Source organism: Wyeomyia smithii, chromosome 3, assembly GCF_029784165.1.
Source record: "Wyeomyia smithii strain HCP4-BCI-WySm-NY-G18 chromosome 3, ASM2978416v1, whole genome shotgun sequence".
Lineage (NCBI taxonomy): Eukaryota > Metazoa > Arthropoda > Insecta > Diptera > Culicidae > Wyeomyia > Wyeomyia smithii.
In genome coordinates this window covers 200,120,248-200,140,364 of record NC_073696.1, presented here as the reverse complement: position 1 = coordinate 200,140,364, position 20,117 = coordinate 200,120,248, and the positions used below count along the sequence as shown (strand labels likewise).

The window sequence follows — 20,117 nt, the reverse complement described above, 5'->3', positions numbered from 1 at the left end:
TCTTGATCGAGCAAAGAATATCATAGTCATCATCAAAGGCATGTACGATTTATTGCCATCAGCGATGGGCACCATTTCGCCTGTTTTTAGATCAGTTAGTGAATATGATACGACAACATCGGGTACGGGTTTGTTAAAGTTCGCATGCTTTTGGCGATTTTATGTATTTATCACAACAATGCCATGATATATAAAATAAAAGTCGTGGGACAACTATGTCTATCCATAAAGCTCAATTTTGAAGATGCAGGAGACAGACAAAGAAACGATGCGCTGTACACTTTTGCGGTACTGGAAAACATTTATGTTTTCTCAGGAAACATATATTCAAAAATAAAAGACTTTCTGTAGCATAGAAATTCTCAAGCTGGAACCAACAGAAGCTATGGGGAAACTAGGCCTTCGAATTTCGTTTAGCGGTAGGGCTCAGAGGCTTCGGTTTTTCGGAAAATTTCCTCATGGGTAAAAATAAATTAAAGCTGAGAGAGTTTCCCAGTTGAAAAATATATAATTTTTTTTATCACAAAAGATTAAAAAAAACAAATCACAAAAAAACATTAGATTTTAACGTTTGTTGCATCTCTAAGGAATTTGGCATCACAATTTTTTTTTACCGAACATTTTTTCATTGGTAAAAAAAAGTGAAAGAGGTTTTTTATAAGACACGATCGCAGAGGTAACGTAGAATACGACAGCCTGTCTTATGTCAATGTCTTTCTTGGAATAGGTTTGGGAATACACTCAATTGGGGTTAATTAATTTAATAGTCTCTTTGCTCCAGATGACGTATACCTCTGTAACCGGTACCGCGGTTTCACTTGCTGCCGTATCCAAAACAAGAATGAAATTGAATTGTTTTGTAGCTGTCTTTTGTATCAAGTTGCACTAAGATATCTTAATTTAGGCAGTGGCTACGAAGAGGCTATAGACAACGGCAAATAGTGCATTCTCCATCTATTATATAACAGTTCAAATAACAATTTTCTGCATTTTACGATAGCGTAGATAATTTTACAACTGATTGCTGCAATTAGTAAGACTTGCGCGAAAAATTATGTGATCTTAAGATAAACTTTGAGGTTAATTGTGTTTGTCAATGCCATTTATTGACAAGTGAATATTTTTTCAACATGGCAAATTTTTTATTTAGTTTTGGATGATTTACAGTGATAATAAACTTCTACATGAGGTGATTTATTAGCAATTATATATATATATATATATATATATATATATATATATATATATATATATATATATATATATATATATATATATATATATATATATATATATATATATATATATATATATATATATATATATATATATATATATATATATATATATATATATATATATATATATATAAATTTCAATCGCTATACTGCTAGCCACACACGCTAATAGCAAGCCACACATGCTATAAACTATATAGCATATATAGCAAGCCACGCACGCTAGCCGCACGTTATATAGCAAGCCACACACACAATATAGCAAACCAAGTACGCTATGTAGCAAGCCACACAAGCTATTGACATGCACATACACGCTCCAAACATACACACATGCTATACAGCTAGCTACGCACTCTAGCCACACGCTCTATAGAAAGCCACACACGATTTATAGCAAGCCACGCACGCTAAATAGCGGTGGTGGTGCCACAGTCTCTTTCAGTTTCGGGTTGTATTCACCCAACGATATCTGAATCGGATTACCGCTGGTGGGGTCCAACTCAGATCGAAGGGAAGCCGAACTGAAAGAGGTAAGAACTACAGCTAACCACTACCACCGCCGCTGTTGCCCGATGCTAATCCACTTCGCCTACTGCCATCGGTGTTGATGTCCGCTGATGCTGCCTGCCGCTAGTAAACTGATTTGCTTGAGGAGAAACAGTCTCTTATATAGCCCGAAGAGTGCATTCCCGGCTAACTAGGTACTCCATTCCGTCGTCCTTTTTAGGGAAAGGCACCTGCGACCAATCAGAAGTCGACATTTGCGTTTCGACAATGTTCAACAATTTTCAATATTACAATAGTTTGAACAACTGAGCGGGGGCCTAGTGTGGTTGGTAACGTCTCCGCCAACCACGCTCGACGCCTGGGTTCGAATCCCACCGCCGACATAGGTGTCGATGGTTGTGAGGTGGCGTGATCCACTCACAACCAACCTAACTGGTCTAGATTCAATCCTAGCCGACACCGGGAGATTTTCTGAGGCGAAAAATCTTTGGGATCACGCCTTCCATCGCATGAGGAAGTAAAGCCGTTGGCGCCGGTCCGTTAATAAACGGGTCGTGAGTTAGGGTCCTGGGTGTGGAGTCGCCTCCCTGGGCTTCGGTGATTGGCCACAACAGTGGCGGAACTAGACCGACGGAAAATAAGCGAGAATAAAAAAAAAATAGTTTGAACAATCAGATTTCAATTTTCTGCATTTGGACGGGTGCTTAAATGATTTTCCAATCGATGCAAAAATGACAGAAATCGGTTGGATACTGACTGGGTTTAAAACGTTTGAAATTGGACAATTTTTGTGACGCTCTCGATGTTTTCGGTTTTGAAATTGGATCCCTGTATTGAAATTGGGCCCCTCTAATTGTTGCCGTAAGACGTATTCTACGTCAAAAGTATAATTTTACCACACGACTTCCCGAAGTCCGATTGTGCTGAAAATTAGATTAGTGACTTCTTTCGAGAAGACGAAACTCTTGAGGCGTACCTCCAAATCTCTGAACGAAATTCAGAGGTCTTTTTCCCATATATCTCATCGACAGAGTTGGCATTTCGCACAGGCGATCCACTGACGTGCAAGAATCGTACGAACAAAGAGGAGACAGAGCACAACTCACCACACCGAGAAAGAGACTCTTTTCTTTTAGTGACAAATATGTCGCACGAGAGTGTGCGCTAGTGCTTGATAGACAAAGTGCGATTGCGTTACATTCTCTTCCAAAAAGTTGCTCTCTTGCGCTCTCGTCTACATTCACCCGTGCGTGGCGCTGTAGCGTACACTGGTGCGAAGAAACATCAGTTGTTGGTCTCTATCTTGTACGTCATACAGATTTGACCAGATTGCAGCAATTTTTGTTTAACGCGTTCCAGCGCCAGTCAAAAAATGAACCGATGTGAAGAACACTTGTGTCATGACATGGGCGTAGGCAGGATTTGGATCATGGGGGCAAGCTTTTCAAAATTGTAAAATGGAAGTTATTATTTAAAAAATGAATGATCGATGTACTCAATTCGCTCTTCACGCGGAAGATACGTGACGCATAAAAACTTCGCGTACAAAAAACGCGTAAATCCAGAATAAATAAAGGGCCCAAATTTAAAATACCCGTGAACAAATCGACTAAAGTGTACTAGTACCTACTTAATGATTCAAAGCTTATTTTCTCTTTTGTTCGTAAGAGACGTGATAAGTCGTGTGGCCAAGGATATTTTTCGACGCCAATGACTCTGAATGCTAGTTTTATGTTCATTCTTGTTAATTTTACTGGTGGTTTGTGAAAATAACCGAGTACAGATTATACTTATGCTAGTGTTATTCATAAAAATTTTAATGTGGCATAAGTGGACATAAGTGGCATAAGTGGAATATGAAATATTTGATTCATTTTCTCACTCTTATCCAATCGCTAAAAAGTATATTTGTATGGCAGGTTCTACTAGATATTGATTCGATAGCCTGTTGATTACAACAACATAAAATTCGACTGCTTAAAAATGTTTGCAGAATGTTTTCCTCGTAGTGAAGTCTCTTTCTGAACATACTCATTCAGAGCACGAAAAAAGAATGGAAAAGCGGAAACGAAAACGAATTCAATCGGGAGAAGAAAAATGAACACTTTCTCAGAGCAAAATTGTCTTTAGTTACAAAATAGTGTGAAATCGAAAATAGTTTTTGCCAGCCAACGTTTATAAGTTATATCTCAATAACTATGTCAGTCGTGATTCGAGCATACGATGACTTGCTCGATTTCCGGTTTCTGGAATAGATTCAAAAATGGCTGAATACCAGGAAATTAATTTCACACGCCATTTTGAAATTCACGGTGGTAACTTCCGGGTCGTCTGATGTCGTTTTGAGGTCTCTGGACAGCATCCCGATTCCGACAGTATCTATATTACGTGATATTTGGTCGATTTTAGCTATTTGCCGGATACCGGAAGTGACCATATTAAATTTCAAATGGCGTCCGAGGTTGATTTCCGGTCTCTGGGCATCGTCCCGATTCCGGAAAAACTCATATTCGATGGTATTCGGCCAATTTTAGTTTCCTTCCAGATACCGCAAGCCGCCATTTTGGAATTCCAAAATGGCGTCGGGTGTCGTTATCCTGCCTCTAGATTTCACCCCGTTTCAAAAATACCCATATTGGATGGTATGTGACGTTGTATTTTTTAATTGTTTTTATGGCCACCAAAAGCCCCGGTGGAATCTGTTCCGTATGACTATTTTGAGAGCATATCTCCATAACACCCAAAACCATAAATATGTCCTGTGGATATAATTTTATGGATTTTGAACCAATAGTAGTAAGATTCCGTTCAAATATTTATAAAAATTTTCCGCTTCGGAACATATCCCCGAAAAACCGAATTTCGAGCAATGAGAATATTCTTCCAGAATAAAACTATGAAATTTTGTCTTGTGAAACCTAAAATGGTATTCGGGTACCCCGTCGAGCACATAACGCTTAAAGAAATATTTATATTTAAAAAAAATATAAAATACGAGGTTGGCTTTGCGAAAATAGTCTGCCAAAACATGTCTATTTTGTGATTTTAATTAAGTTAGACTAGGCTGTTTTTTTTTTCACGAATACATTGCTTATGTCTCATTTCTAGACTCTGTCAACGGTAATGTTCATTTGGACTCCTCCTGGTACATCCGAGAAAAGCATGTATTGGAAAAAAACACCATTTTAGTAAAAGCTGAAAATCAAGGAATTTCATTTTTGAAGTTGACAAGACACCAGGATTCATGTCATTTCATGTTCATTACGGCGCGTAAAATGCTAAATAAGAATGTTTTAGTAAAAAATTATCAACCGGCAATAATGAATTCATTAGTCTGAAATTTCCGTGCAGCTAGCTCTGCAACGCTAGAAATCTCACTGGAGCGCGCGCGTCGGTGAGTCTATCTTCATTCGCCTTGGTGAATTTGGGAGTAGTTTTCTACGCTGTAGCGCAGCCCAGCGTTGAGAGCTTTTTATTTGTTTTTTTTTTTTTTCCACGGGGATGGCACCGCTGTCAGCTCCCACACATTTGACACGTTACCAACATCACTGGCACTGGCACCCGAAAAATGGTCAGTTTACCCTTATCTTATGTTGATCCGGGCAAACCGACCAAATATTGACTGCAGTTATTGACAGCATATCAGATAATTTTGAGCAATTTCTCAAGATTTTTGTATGTAATGTGATATTCTAAGTTATATTTTGTACAATAATTGTGCCCCAAAATATATAGAAGCAAATTGTGACAGCATAAAAGGAAGTTTTGTGATGAACGGTACAGAAATAGATGTTCGTAACGCTTGAAGGCTACCATACCAATCCCTTGTTTTTTCACACTCATTGTCGCGCACGTACACAGAAAGCGTGGTAAGCACGGAAAAACAGAAGCGCTCTCGTTACAGTTCGAAGAGTGTGAGATGAAATTGGAAATTCTCTTTACCGCACAGAGGATACGGACAACTCTGCTCATCGACACATTTTTTGTTGAGGTTTTAACCTGCGGTCATTCACCAGTCAATGAAAACTATGTTATATTGCATACTGTTTAAGCAACATCAAATAATGGATTATAACTAGTTTATTCGTAGAACATTCTGATTGCAAACCATATCAATGCGGCTCTGCTGCATAGTCGAGGGCAAGGAATCAAGGCGGCTTCAATGCTATTCAATTTCAATTGAAGTAAATTAAGAGTGCATACGCTTTGACAAACAAGTTCATGAGTCGCATTTTTATCGGTGCTGTCTGAGATTGTCATTTTCGGTTGTCAGTTGCGGTTGTCAGTTAGAGCGCAAAATTCTAATTTTGCTCTGAAATCACAATATTCAAAAGCACAAATATATCGGTTAGGTTGTTCAGTTATCGAATTGTAAATAACCATAATGAATTTTCGCAACACTCGCCTATTATCGTCGCTAGTTAGAAACAACCTAGAAGCTTGGAAACAGAAGCAAGCCGACATCCAAAGTAGAATCAATTCCATTACGTTTCCTGAGAAGTATAAAGGAACCATCTGGGAGAAATGGGCCATGTACTGGAAAAATCTACTGATGGACTACAAAGAAGTGATTCTTGACACCGGACGCACCATGCAGCAACGTCCGGTTCGTAGTGCTGTTTACGTAACTCTACTTGGTTCGACCTACTATTGCTGTGTCAACAACCCAAGTGAGACGGATTTCGCCGAACGGTTCCGTCAATGTAGAAACGAGCTAGCGTTGGTACACCCAACTTGCCAAAACCCGGAAACGACGTCGCACATTCTGTTTCTACAACAAGCTTACAACGAGGGCATCGTTCGTCGGATATCGCTCGGTGTAGTTTCGTTCATCTGGTTGGACAATTTCGATCGCGGTGTTGCTATCTACAAGGCAATCTGTCCTTATCTGAAGCCACGGTATATTACTTTCCATGAAAGAATTATCGATATAGGATTCAATAACGAATGGTGGCTGCTAAAGCGAAAGATGGTAGACTATGATATTAATGAGGAAAACTTGTAAAAATAAAGTTTTAACCAAAGCGAACGCTGGCGGAATGTGTTGTTCTTTTAGTGTAATAAAAATGTTGGTTTCGATTTTGTAATGTTGTATTTGCTAAACATTTATTACTTTGCAATCACTATTATAGTTTACTTATAAATACGTATCAGTAATAGTAAGTATGTGTATTTATCATTACGATAGTAGATGCGATCAGAGACATCAGTCCATACCTGTTTTTTTTTCAGCTGGCATTCCGAAAGCTCTACTAATTAAACACTTTTTCTAAACCAATGCTTCTAACGAATTTTTTCTTACTTTTAATTTCGGATGTTTCGATAAACCTCGCTACGAGCTCAACGAACTTTGTTTTTAATGTTCACGTTTTTGTCAGAGAAGTTCTGTCGGTACGACTGCGGAAGTAGAATATATAGTGTTGTGTTCGCATGAAAGCCTTTTTTTGTTACTTAGAGCAAAGCGTCCTACTAGAAACACTATTCTCCTACTATAGAGTAGATGAAGGGAACTACACAAAATACATACTAGGAGATTTACAATCTCTCATCTCTTGCACGGCGGTCTGTATAGAAACTTACTTTACAATTATCTTAAATTCTGTTTTCTGTATTATTAATTTTTTAATTCATCAACTGGTAAAACAAGGTCGCAAATTGTTTCAAAACTCCATCACTGAGCAACGTGGCATAGCATTCAAATAACTATGCAATACTTTGCACTGCGACATTATCCATGACTTTATTTACGACCACAAAACATCATGAAGGTCCAATCACACAATGGTTATTAAAATTCCTATGCTGAATAAGATATTATGATGCAATCTTAGGCAAATGATTTAAAACACTCCAAGTGATGGGAGAGAGATAACTGAATGATTTAGAACGTACATTCACAACAAAATTATTTATAGAAGGAAAGGATCATTGTTGCATCAACAGAATATATAAGTGTTTATGATAATATCATCTCTAACAAAACTAGCTGTTCCTTATCGTAATGCATGCCAGTAAATATTTACAAATTATCTTTACAAATTCTACGTCGAACCAGGATTATAGACGTCTCTCATGCTTCCAACAGGTAGAAAGTCATACTGAGGTCCCGGACGCCGGTTACTGTCCAAATGTGGCAAAAGACCTGTTTTAATCCCATATTGATTTGATTGATGTCAGAGGGTCTGCAAAAAAGTGAAAAGCATACAATTAGCTAGCATGAAAAAATCGTATTGCGGCTGATATTTTTTTTAGCAATTTAAAAATAAAGTATCATTACAAATTATGTTGACGAACTGGAAAACGACATTTGGCAAATAATTTTTCATATAAGAAGCTTTCACATCTACTTTAAAAAAGATTTGCGCGAATACCGGGCATTACGAAATTCATCTGTTAAGAAGTTCGGCTTGGTTTTTGAATATGAATGATAGTCGTCTTGAATACGTCGTTCGAATTGCAATCATACGAAGCTGCGATAAAAAATATTTAATAGAGGACTTAGAAGCTGATTACTATACAGAGAAAATGGGGCAATTCAAACCTAAGTGATCTGACCTAAGTATTTGAGAGTCTAACAACTAATTCTCCCAGGGACAGCGACGGTCTGAATTACCCCGCTTTTCTAAATTGCTTTTCACCAACTATGAAAATAAAAATACTATTTTGTTCAACAAACTGGGGAAGGAATTCTCTTAAACGTTGCTGTTATGACTAAAACAAATTTCTCTTCAAATAGTTCTTCGCAAGAATTGAGTTTCACACTAAAACTACACAAAGGAAAATTGTAACTACAGAAAATAATAGTGCTTAGATGGAATAGTTCACCTGAGTCCCCAGATTATTGCATGCATAAAGATTTCAAAATTAAGTTTTGTGATTGCAAAATAAATCATGCAAACACAGGAACCTAAACCAAGATAGAACGATTAGTTTCAATTGCTAATACCTATGGAAAGACTTCTCGCAATTGCGCAGATTTAGAAGAACAGATGCTCTGATGACGAGAAAATAGTGTTGTTGATGTTGTTGGTGAGGCTACTGGAGTCGCTTGTGTTGGTATTACCGCGGTCGGTCAACAAAATGGATGATGAGGATGAAAATGAACGCACCGCAGCAGCACTCCCGGCTGAGCTAGCAGCAGGTGGTGCCGGTTTAGATCGATATTGCCGAGCCGGGGCAGTGTTGCCGGATGGAATTGGCAGAATGTGCAGCTCTGCCGTTGGAATCGCACTGTAAGGACCACCTACCAGCTCAGCCTGTGCCACTGTGGTAAAATTTAGATACGTTCCACTTCCGCTCGCTAGATATTATCTTTCAACTACTGCACTATTGTTGGCACCGTCGAACACGTGCGTCTCCGGGGTTGACGGCAAACCCGGATTATTTTCCTCGTTTCCCGGATTAGTATCTTCTATATCCATGTCACTACTGTTATCGTTATTACTGATAAGTTCATTGTTCATGTTTCTCATAACTACTATGTTCGGCTGTATGGGAATGATTTCACTACAGTTCGAGGCAACATCTTCGTCGTCTTCGTCGACGTTTGGGATTGGGACTGGTGCTTCTGATTCATCATCACTGAACTGAGACGCTATCTCGGCATGACTGTTCATTTGTGATTCCGGGGTATTAGGAATAATTTCATCTAAATCATTTTCACGTTCGGCCTTACAATTCTCGTCATCTTCGTCAGTACTTTTACCGTTAGTCTCTGTCATATGTCCAGACTCATCAGCAGTACCGATTGTTTGCTGATCTGAATCACAATTTTTGTCGTTACTAGAGTTAGTCTCGAGTGTTCCAACGTGCGAACTATCAATACCTGCTTGTACTACCGTTGGAAGCTCGATTACTGTCGCTGCCACGGCTGCTGGATCTATGCCAATCGCTGAAACGGCCGTCGTCGAAGGATAGATCGGATTGATCTTGCTGGTCGTCGTTTTGGCAATAACCGGATTTGTGACAGTGATTGGCAGTTCCAGTGATGTGGGTACGTGCGAATTTGCGGATACTCCAATAACGGCAGCTAAGCTTTCGTCGAGATTCGTCGCAGCAGTGTCCAGGACTTTCTGCTCCGGCGAATGGGCAGAAGTTTCTGTTCCGTTACCATTTTTAGTAGGAACTTCCACCGTTGACATAATCGGTGGCTTTGTCAGAACAGCATTTGTTTCCACCGTTGTATTCGGATTCACCTGGATAATTTCCCCAGGAAGTGGTGCATCTAAATTGTTATGCAAAAAAAAAAAAAAATTGTTAAGCTCTATGAGCGCGAAATTACTACGGCTTTTTCTACGAACCTTGCAGATCGATCAACGAGTCCGGTGCAACAATTATCTGGGTACCCTCGGCAGCCACTATTCCGAGGCCGGATTGACTAACCGCAAGTGCTGCCAGCAGCTCTTGGGCAGATCCTGCAAAAGAGAAAAGATTTTTCTTTGAGATACCAATGTTTGAGTCCTTATTCATTTATTCAATTCGTCAATCAGGCAGTGAAATTACCTTTTTTGAATACATGCCATAAAATGGTTAATGTGACGGGTTTGGTGATCCTTTCTGTTATTATAAATTGATAATTCTTTCTGAATTTGCTTCAACATTCATCGCCACGCATTTTGAAGTTTTTTTGAGTTTTGTCCTTCGTATTCTACCACCCTATTCTGCTTATTAAACTTTTTCAATTTTATTAATCTCTGTTAGTAACATTTCGTTAGAGTCGCCCCGTGAAAAAGGAAAAAGAAAAATGCGACAAGAAAATTCTAGTTTGATAGTCACAAACGACAATCAAACTTATTTATGGGAACTAGAAATGTCAATAATTTATCATTCCTCGGCATAACTACGAAAGATTTTTCAGATTATTTTTGAGCAACATTTCTGCGTCGTTATCAAAACTTGAATTTCTGCATTCTATGACTTGAGAAGGAAATTTCGTAACGGTTGTTATATAAATTCCGTATAGGATGACGTCCAGTAATATGTAATTTTTGCATGAAATGGCATTTAGACACTTTTAATATTTCCTATGAATATGCAATAAATATGCAACAATCGACTTTATAAATAGTGATAAAACTGATTCTGTCGAGAGCATTTTAATCTGCAATGGAGTATTCCATGACATACACGCTGTCGATGCCACTATTACAGGGCAACTTTGATAAATTTAACATCTAATTTGTTGAGAAGGATGATACCTGAGCGACTAGTGAAGGACAATTTGACCAGCATTAAAAGTTAGTTATTACTGGTTTAGGCTCCAGTTTTATTTTATACCTATGAATTGTTTATATGACAAAATGTTACATGCACAAACAATCTTTTCGTGAAGTTAGATGAACCGAAACAGAAGAATGTCTTAATGATTCCAGAAATAACAGACATTATTAAAAGTTATGCCTTTTAACAGCAACACGTCTGATATAAACTTACATTAATTATTTTATTTATTGAAGTATAGTACAACACTCGTTTATTAGCTATTAATTACGGAGAGATAACAGCTGAAGCATGTTCTCGAAACTTTTGTCAACCTTTACTCTAACAGTACTAAGCGGGTTATAAAATTATATAAAAATATATATGTATATAAATAAACATGATAATAAGCCTCCATACACCAGATAAGAGATAATTTTAAGGTCAATTTTAGTGCAACAATCACCAACAATGCAGAAAGCACAATACCAAAGCAGATTTAAAGTCACGGACGGTGTATTGATGGTTGATTACTATCGTATGGCTTTTCTCTTTCGAACTCGTATATAAGCATAGTACATCCGAACAATGAAGGTGAATACGACAGGACAATACAGAATGTGCCTGCTTGGTATTTTACTGAGCCGTTTCCGGATAAATTTCATCAACCAAATCAGAAGTAGTGGCGAATATGCTACCTATAATGAACGAAAGAACACAAAACAGAAAGAGAGAAAGAAAAACAAACGTTTGTCTCAGAAAGTTTGCTCTGAAAGCGGTGATGAATTAATAGCGATACTACAAAAGCAAAAGGGTAATGTTCAACTCTCACACACGTGCAAATAGTTTAAACTAACCTTTTAGCATGCATGGCTGAGTTGTGCCAGAATATTGTACCAACCTTGTAAAAGAATCTGCTGTCCATCGGGTGTTAGAAGCTGTGACGTGTCCCCTCCGGCTGCCAGCGCCATTAGACTCTGCTGGTCTAGAATAATCTGCTGCCCGTCTTGAGTGTTGAGCAGAATGTTTTGTTGCCCCTCAACCGCACCTTCTAAATCTGCAACTGTGGCTGCAGCTATCGCGGCCTGTTCACTTCCAGCAGGAATCTCGAGCACCTCGGCCTGACTGACGATGTCTTCTACTGATGCATTTTCCGGCAGAGCGACCAGTTGATTAGACGAATCGAGGTAAAGCAGTTCGTTGTTCACGGGAACAAATCCCTCCTCTCGTACCGAGCACAGGTAGAAGAGATTGGCAGGACCGCCGAAATTTTCCGCTGGAACGGCTATTAGTTGGGAGGATTCCTGAACGTTTGACCCGGATTCAGTTGCTTCGGCTGACGGCGTTTCTGCGGATGATTCTCTGGTTTCGGTTGGCTGTTGAACTGGTTTATTATGAGAGGTTTGTACCGAGTTACTCTCGGCCAGCGACTCTAGATTTGAAATTGTCGCGTCAGCTTCATTTTCTTCATTTGGCGACTCAGTATTTGATTCTATGGATGTTGTTGCAGCGGGTGAAGCTGATTTTGCAGGGGAGTGAGTAGAGGAGGCAACCGGTGTAATTTCCGGCGAATCATCTGTTTCTAGTGCAATTGTCGGAATTTCTTTTACCGAGGAATCTGCTGCTGCTGCAACAACTACCTCAGCAGTAGCGCAGTTCGACGGGGGTGGCGTAGGAGTCGATGTCGATGGTTCTTCGTCAACAGAAGCAGTACGCGGTGCTTTTTCCTGTTTTCCTGAAGAAATCGAAGGTTGATGTTGTTGTTGTTGTAGAAGCAGTTGCTCCTGTCGAAACTTTTTCATTCCGCTAGCTGTCAGTACCTTGCCTTGACCTTTGTCTTCTACCATTCCAAGACGTGTGAATTCCTTAAGCTTTTGTGGAGAAATTTTGATCACTCGATGGCCCTTTTTTCCTGGATTTACGGCCGATGTAGTTGCCTTTGTGGGTGTAATAGGCGCACCTTTTGACGTTGAAAATAGCGGCTTTTCAGTCGTCGCACTTCCTTCCGATAACTTTTTAGCAAGAACTTTCTTTGGTGGGCTTGTTGCAGACTTTTTAATCTGTGGCATCTCCATTTGTTTAGCGATATGAGACGCTTCATTAGATTTCTGTGCGGATCGTGATTTTGCTGGCATATGAATAATTTCTTGTGACTGTACGCAAATCTTAATAGGAGTTTTCACATTGCTCGTACCTGATGCGAGAAGAGACTTGCTGGAAGTGGAGCTACTGATAGCACTGACGCTGCATACAGACGAAACTGATGCTGTAGTTTTCGAGCTGGCGTGGGCTAGCTGTGTTTTTGGTGTGATGGCCACATGACTTTTGGCGGTTGAAGTGGTTGGCGATTGCGTCGTCAGAACGGTCCCCTTACTAGTGATAACAATCTGGCCTCCACTGCTAGCTTGAATTAGTTGAGCCGATCGGAGCGGAGGGGATTGAGCGGATGATCGCGTAGATTGTGGTGATAGCTGATCTGAGGGCGGCTTTATCGTAATGGTCGTTGTCTTGATGCTAACATTTTTAGGAGAAATTGGTGATGTAGCATCACGAGGTTTTTCCCTGGCGGGAATAATTTTCGCCGAGCCATTACTGTTTTTCACGATAACGATCTTCTTTGTAGTTGGTTTCGAAGTGGAAATTAATTTGACATCATCGTCTTCTTCATCCACGGTAATCGAACCTGGAGCACTTCCCACTAATTGCAACTTGTTTGTCGTAGTTGAAATAGTTGTATCTTCTAACAATTCGCTTTCGTCCATAACGATGGGAATGTTAACGATATCAAATTTATCCTCATCGAGAGACTGATGAGCCGTTGTCGGCATGGCTACGACTGACCTATCGATGTCAACGACAGATGCGGGTGCCACACTAACCACTTCGATCATGTCTCGCTTCTTTTTGTCTGGAATGATTACGCTTTCTACTAAACCAGTCTGATTAGTTGATTCGACGGTGCTCAGCAGATGAGTTTGCAGGTGTCGTTTTCGTGGGTTTATACTCTTCGACGGAACTGGTGCCGATGAAATGCTGTTTAGTTTCGATTCTACTTCTTGATCTAGAACACCTACTTTTGGAGGAGCAGATTCCGGAAGATGTATCAGCGCTTCAGCAATCTGAAGATCCGTCGCACTGGGCCCAATCAGTTCTTTATCGTGCAAAATTTCGTCTGGAGTTCGGGTGGCTTCATTTCTAAACTTAGGACGCTTGAGTTTTAATGACTTAATCGGGGTTGTATCCTGTACTTCCGAGCTTTCCAAATCAAACTGTGGAATATGTTCAACTTCCTCAAGTGGATGTTTTTTCCTTTTAGAACTTTTTGGCGATCTTGGAAGTTTTTCCTTAATCTCTTCAATGATTGGCTCAGGGGATACAACCACTGGTCCATAAACGAGCTCCGAATTAGATTTTCTACCCTTAGATTTGATGATCATTTTGATAGGCTGCTGCTTGACGACAGCTACAGACTCTTCTGGCTGTTCCTTTGCTGCAATATCAACATCGACTACCTCATTATGTCTGTCTGCCGTCGAATCAGCTGTATGCTGTTGTAATTGTCTAGACCGCTTCGACCGCGTAGTTTTAGAGAACTGATTACGCTCTTCAAGAGGTGATGGAGATTCCATTGAAGATAATTCATGTTTATTTTTTTCTGTTTCTGTTTCAGAAGGCTTGTGCGGTTTAGTATCGTTTTCGGCCACGATCGACACAATCGTTTCTACTTTTGATTCAACTGCTACAGGATCATCAACTGGCTTTGTAGCCTTACTTCTACGCGAACGCGGAGCATCGAATGTAGCCATATACAGATTTTGCAGTTCTCCGCTTCTCTTTTTCCTCGTTTTCGGGGTGGGTTCTACAGCAGGACTCACGGAACTAGAATTAGGAATCGATGATTCCATGTCTTTTTCGATTTCCACAAGAGGTGTAGCGGATTTTCGCAACTTTCCTTTACGGCCCTTACTTGCCAGTGGCGAGAGAGAATCCAAAGCAAGTTGTTCTTTTTTGATCGAAACGGGTAACGTTTCAGATTCAGAAGCTTTTGTTTCAATACTAGAACTGACCGCTGACTCTTGAGAAGTATCTTTGTCGATCACTGGAACAGCTTTGAATTTATCCACCTGCTGAAGTTTTGTTCGTTTTGCTTTTATAGCAACGAACTCCGAGTTTTCAAATCGTTTAGGATCAGTAAAGGTGGCCGATTCTTGGGAATCATCATTGGTTGTGGTAGGTGATTCTGAATTTAATTTAGATTCAGCTTGCTGCTGCTTATGCAACTCGGCCAGCTCTTGCTCATGCGATTGTTTCACGAAATCTTGCAGGATAGCTTTAGACTGTTCCAAGGCAATGGCTTCATTTTCTATAATTTTGTTGCGGGTTTTGAAGATGCGCTTACCGCGTTCTTTCGGAGGAAGTGTGCGATCTTCCTTTGTCGGCAATACCGGTTCTGGTGGTGACGATGATGGGCCTGGTGACGGTAGCCTGGAAATTTTCGGTAATTCTGGTAGTGTCGGTACAATGGTATCGCACAAGAGCGAATCGATTTCATTTTTCAACTCAGTGTCTTTTTTCGCACGCTCTTTTTCAATTTCCTCATCCAAGGCACCAGCATTCAACTCCAAAGAGGCGTCACGTTTGTTGGAAAGTGACCTTCTTGGGGATTTACTGAGAACTACTTCCTCTTCTTCTTCCTCCTTGAAATCGAAACAAGAAGTTTCCTTTTGTGTCTCTCCCTCAGCAGCGGATTGAGATTCTGTGACTGCCGCTTTTTGTGGGGAATCTGGTTTCAATTCATCGCTGCTTACGGATTTACTAGACCCGCGAGTTGCGCGATCTAAAATTCGCTGCTTAGCACTGAGAGGTTTTTCCGATAATGCACTTTCACTGCCAGTCGGTGTTTTATCAGGAGCGCTAAGCGTTTCACCACATGTTGCTGCTGTACTGATACTACTCTCACTAGAGGACTTCTCAATCTGACAGCTAGCGGGTGCTGCTGATAACTGATCATTTGTTACCTCTACGAATTCACGTTTCTGCTTCTTCGGTATATTTCTGTACTTGATCGTGGTTGCCGATGAAACAGGTGAAAAAACTTGTGGCGATGACTCAGTCGATTTGTCCAAGCTAGAGTCCATCAAATTTGCCAGCGATATATTCCTTTCTTCGTTTGCCGACCGACTCGAGTCAGCTTCGGGTGTAACGTTTTTTGAACTTTTTTCGTCCTTAACCGGTTCACCATCGGGTTCGTCCTGTTCATCTTCACTCCAATCTGCGAGAAGTTCATTCTTCAGTTCAACATCCGGTTTTATTTTTTCTGATTTGTCACCGGAAGAGTTTAATGACTCTTTAGCTTGCTCTTCGGAACGTCCTTCCGTCAGTGGTGTTTCACCGGCTTCCATTGCGACCTCCCTGTCGATATCTAGAGTGGGTGAGACAACAGCGGCGACGGCTGAGTTCTTTCCTTTGCCTCTAGTTTTGCGACGATCACTCAATTTTGGTGTTACTGTCAGCGGAACAGCACCTCTCGAAGTACTCCTGGCTCGACCACGCGCAGGTTCTACGACTTGAATAACTTCTACCAACTCTTCTTGCTCCGGACCTTTTTCCTCGCACGCTTCCAACACGGGTGATTTGATTTTACGACTCGATACTTGATCCAACGGAGTTGGAGTCTTAACTGGACTTAGGTCTGCCGGTTTTGGCTCTCGAGGTGATACGACCGATTTAGGGAAAACTGCAAATAATTAAGGATTTAGTACGACGAATTTAGAAAAATGAATGACATCGAAAAATTACCTTTGGTCGAGGACACAGCAGAAGACATCATCGGGACTGCTCGACAGTACTTGACGTGAACTAGAATCACATTTTGCCGTCCGCTTTCCATGCCACACTTATGGCAGTTGTAGGTTTGCGTAGATGACGAATCGGAAGTTGTGGAAACTGATGAACTTCCGAGATCGACCGAAGCATTTGCCAGTCTTGGTGTAGTATTCACAGACAAGAGCGGGCTTGCTGAGTGTTTAACACTTCGGCCACCGACATTGATGCCGGAAGATGAGGACGCTTGCGCCAGAATCCGAACCTCATGTTTACGCACTGGGATAACAGGAATTACTTTGCTGGGCGAGTGGATTTTCTGGCCAGAGCGCGCTGTAGTTGCTATGGACACTAGAACTTTTGATTAGCGTTGGACTACACTGATGGCGAAAAACTATTACCTGTTTTACCCTTCCCCTTGGGTTTATCCTGTTGAAATAGGGCAGCATAGCTTTCCCGTTTGTGTGGCAAATAATCGGTTGAGTTAACAATGTTCGGATCACCTCCCGTTGCACGTTCGGCACGCATTACATCGGCCGGAAATTTTTCCATGTGTTTATTTTTGGTTCGGTATTGCTCTGGCGGTGACGGATATAACCAAATAAACGATGAAACCAAAAATAACAAAATTAAGTGATCAACTTACCCAATCCTTTACGCAAAAATTCATGTTTCCGGGCACAGTTGTATTTGTAGATAAAATTGGTATTTTTTACAAATTCACTGTAAAGATTTTTTGTCTTTATTGACTGAATATGAACCATAACGTAGAACTACTCACTATGAATCTTCCTCGAAAAATTTTACCACGGCAAGCGGTTTTCGCTTGAGCGTCGACAGAAACTCCTCTGTCAATCGCTCCCCGCCGAAGACTTCTCCTGGCCACCAGCAATAGCTTAGTTTGACCCAAACTATTTCACCATCCTGGTAGTCTCCGTCGTCGTCCATTGCAGTGGTGATTTCGGGAATCGGCTTTAGAAAACAATACACCGCGAGTGATTACAGAACCTTCGGGATTCTCAAGCTATTGGTAAGAAAAATTAAGTTTTAAGTGATCGTTTGTCAGTAGATGTATACTCTTTATGTAACTGGTTGCGTTCAGTGCCTACTTCGGTTGAAACAAGTTGCATTCATAGAATGTTGTTCCTTTCGCGAACCACAATGTTTGCATCAACAGTTGTAGAACTAAAAAAAGTTGTTTTTGAAATGTTGCTCTGTTCATATCACTGTCACCGCTATATTTTTATATTAAATCAGGTTTTAGGTGCTTTTACTTTTCCATGGATAGATCTAGCAATCGACTTTTCATAAAGCCCAATATTAGTAGTAGAGACGATTAACATCTGCTGAATTGCTAAGTGAGCACAATTTCCAAATCTGTTTCCAAATCGTTTCAATTACTCGATACTGTTTTATCGACAAGTCACTATGCCTAGCAATGGAAACTAAACTTAAACATGTTATAGCTTCTAAATGGTTTAGGTTAAGAAAATCCTTTCAAAAAAGTTGATAAATCGGTAGAAACGATAAATTGTAATATCTTACTATTTTTCTCTAAGTTCACCAATCAAAAAGATCTTATCTATTCATGCAATTTTTTGGTATGTTGCTTGTACTGAAGAACCATCTTTTGATTTTGAATGACTACTAGCTGTATTTAATCTTTAATTATGCGCTAGATGATGTTAATTTTCATCACGTTTGTCATCATCGTTCAAAGAGCAGCTTTATATTAGAATTTAGTCATGATCTAGCTTCTATAAATGCGGTGTTGTTTTATTCGAAGATAGCCGTGTAGAACCTGGAAACTCTTCTGTACTCTTGTTCACAATATCTGACTATACTGCGCGTTATATAGAATCATGCAATTTGCAAACTCCCCTAATTCGCTGAATCAAACTTTTTAAGCGAATGATAGATAACATCGTTTCAGTAAACTAACTTTGATGTACTTCTGCGAACTATTTCAAGTTTCTTTGGATGATTCTACCGTTTCACAGAACTGGTTATGGAAGCAGTAGTTCATATAATATAGTGTCTGTCTGTCTAACGATTCCGTTAGTGTACACGATTTTGAATCAATGATAACTATAATCCTGTTCAATATAGGATAACAAATTAACATAAGACTGAAGGAATAAAGTCGAAACCCAAAAACATTGCAAATATTTGTGAGATGATTAAAACAGAGATTAGTGGAATTATTAAAAAAGTGTCTTTATCGTTTGTTTACCGTAAAGTATTTTCTAGTTGCAATAAAACCAGAAAAAACTCTAGTTAGAATATTTTATTCTATCGTGACTTGGGTTGCCCACTAGAAAGATTTGTGAAAACTTATTTGAAAGAGAATAAATAGAATAGAATAAAAAAGAGATACAAAAACATCAATTTTGTTAATGATCGTGTTTTGTTTGTGACGTGTTATGTTTGATGTGATAACCTACCGGATAAGCTTAGACATTAGAATAGAGTCTGGTTGGCTAGCTACTATAAAACATTAAGATGTTCAGCATGTTACATGTATCATAAGTTTACGCTATAACTAGCAAACTAAATTACCTGGAACAGTAAGCATACTTGAAAAGTAAAACTTCCTTCCATTTTTTTATATTATTGACAGCTCTAGGCTAAATATTTCTATATCACTGATCTGCACCTGTAAACTGTAGTACATACTGTGCCAGGTCAAACTTTTGTAAAAACGACATCCGTAGAAACGTCAAACGCAAAAATCATCGGAACCCCTTCACTCTCTGGCGTCGTAACAAAGAAAATTAAAAACAGCATTTTCACTTCGACCGACGACTGTTCTGTAATCATCTCGTTACTAAAATCCTACTTAAATTTCTACTTACGATCCAACATCAATGACCGCAGAGATAGAAACCAAAGTACTTTCACCAGTAAATATTTCGCTGTCGTCGTCGTTGCCCAAACGCAGTGTCCCTCAGTTGCCTTTTTCTTATAGGATATTAATTTGATGGCTAGCTTCACAGGCTGAATGGCAATCAAAATTTGTCGCCTGCTCGTTGTTGCTCAGGGACGCGGTGTATTTCTACGCAAAATTACGCCTCGAGCCTAGTCGTGGTAGGCCAATTTTTACCTGCTATCGGCGCCCGGGAAGACACTGAACAAATTGTACATATTTTAGGGCTTTCTAGCAGCGGTTTTGTACCTTTTTCCGACGAATATTTTTGTTGACGACTATCAACCCGAACAGAATTTTTCAACTTGCACTGCCATTTTGACGGCGACGAACGAGACGACAAGGCGGTTGTTCGGTTGGGTCGACTGCAAAGTTAAGCCCACCCGGTGGGGGTGCGGAGAACAATGACGTTGTCGTTTCGT

At 40.0% G+C, this 20,117-nt stretch overlaps 2 protein-coding genes across 6 annotated transcripts; one reads left to right on the top strand and one right to left on the bottom strand.

Annotated features, from left to right (window-relative positions):
* The first annotated feature begins 5,985 nt into the window (after positions 1 to 5,985).
* On the top strand, positions 5,986 to 6,835 carry LOC129730938 (mitochondrial import inner membrane translocase subunit Tim29). Its single transcript, XM_055690604.1, has one exon. It carries the CDS (start codon positions 6,133 to 6,135, stop codon positions 6,751 to 6,753), a length of 621 nt encoding a protein of 206 aa, XP_055546579.1. The 5' UTR covers positions 5,986 to 6,132; the 3' UTR covers positions 6,754 to 6,835.
* Positions 6,822 to 20,054, bottom strand: LOC129730915 (mucin-17-like). Of its 5 annotated transcripts, none has more exons than XM_055690525.1 (9): positions 19,945 to 20,054; positions 17,551 to 17,793; positions 17,416 to 17,492; positions 17,171 to 17,347; positions 16,746 to 17,120; positions 11,848 to 16,683; positions 10,049 to 10,162; positions 9,574 to 9,972; positions 6,822 to 7,930 (listed from the first exon to the last, which is right to left on the bottom strand). In XM_055690525.1, the coding sequence occupies exons 2-9, from the start codon at positions 17,715 to 17,717 to the stop codon at positions 7,896 to 7,898; spliced, it is 6,180 nt and encodes a 2,059-aa protein (XP_055546500.1). In that variant the 5' UTR covers positions 17,718 to 17,793; positions 19,945 to 20,054; the 3' UTR covers positions 6,822 to 7,895. The 5 variants fall into 5 exon arrangements, with proteins under 5 accessions (XP_055546500.1, XP_055546497.1, XP_055546499.1 ...); XM_055690522.1 differs by having other exon boundaries at positions 7,792 to 7,930; positions 8,695 to 9,972; XM_055690524.1 differs by having other exon boundaries at positions 7,792 to 7,930; positions 8,695 to 9,972; positions 16,746 to 17,111.
* Between the last annotated feature and the right edge of the window lie 63 nt (positions 20,055 to 20,117).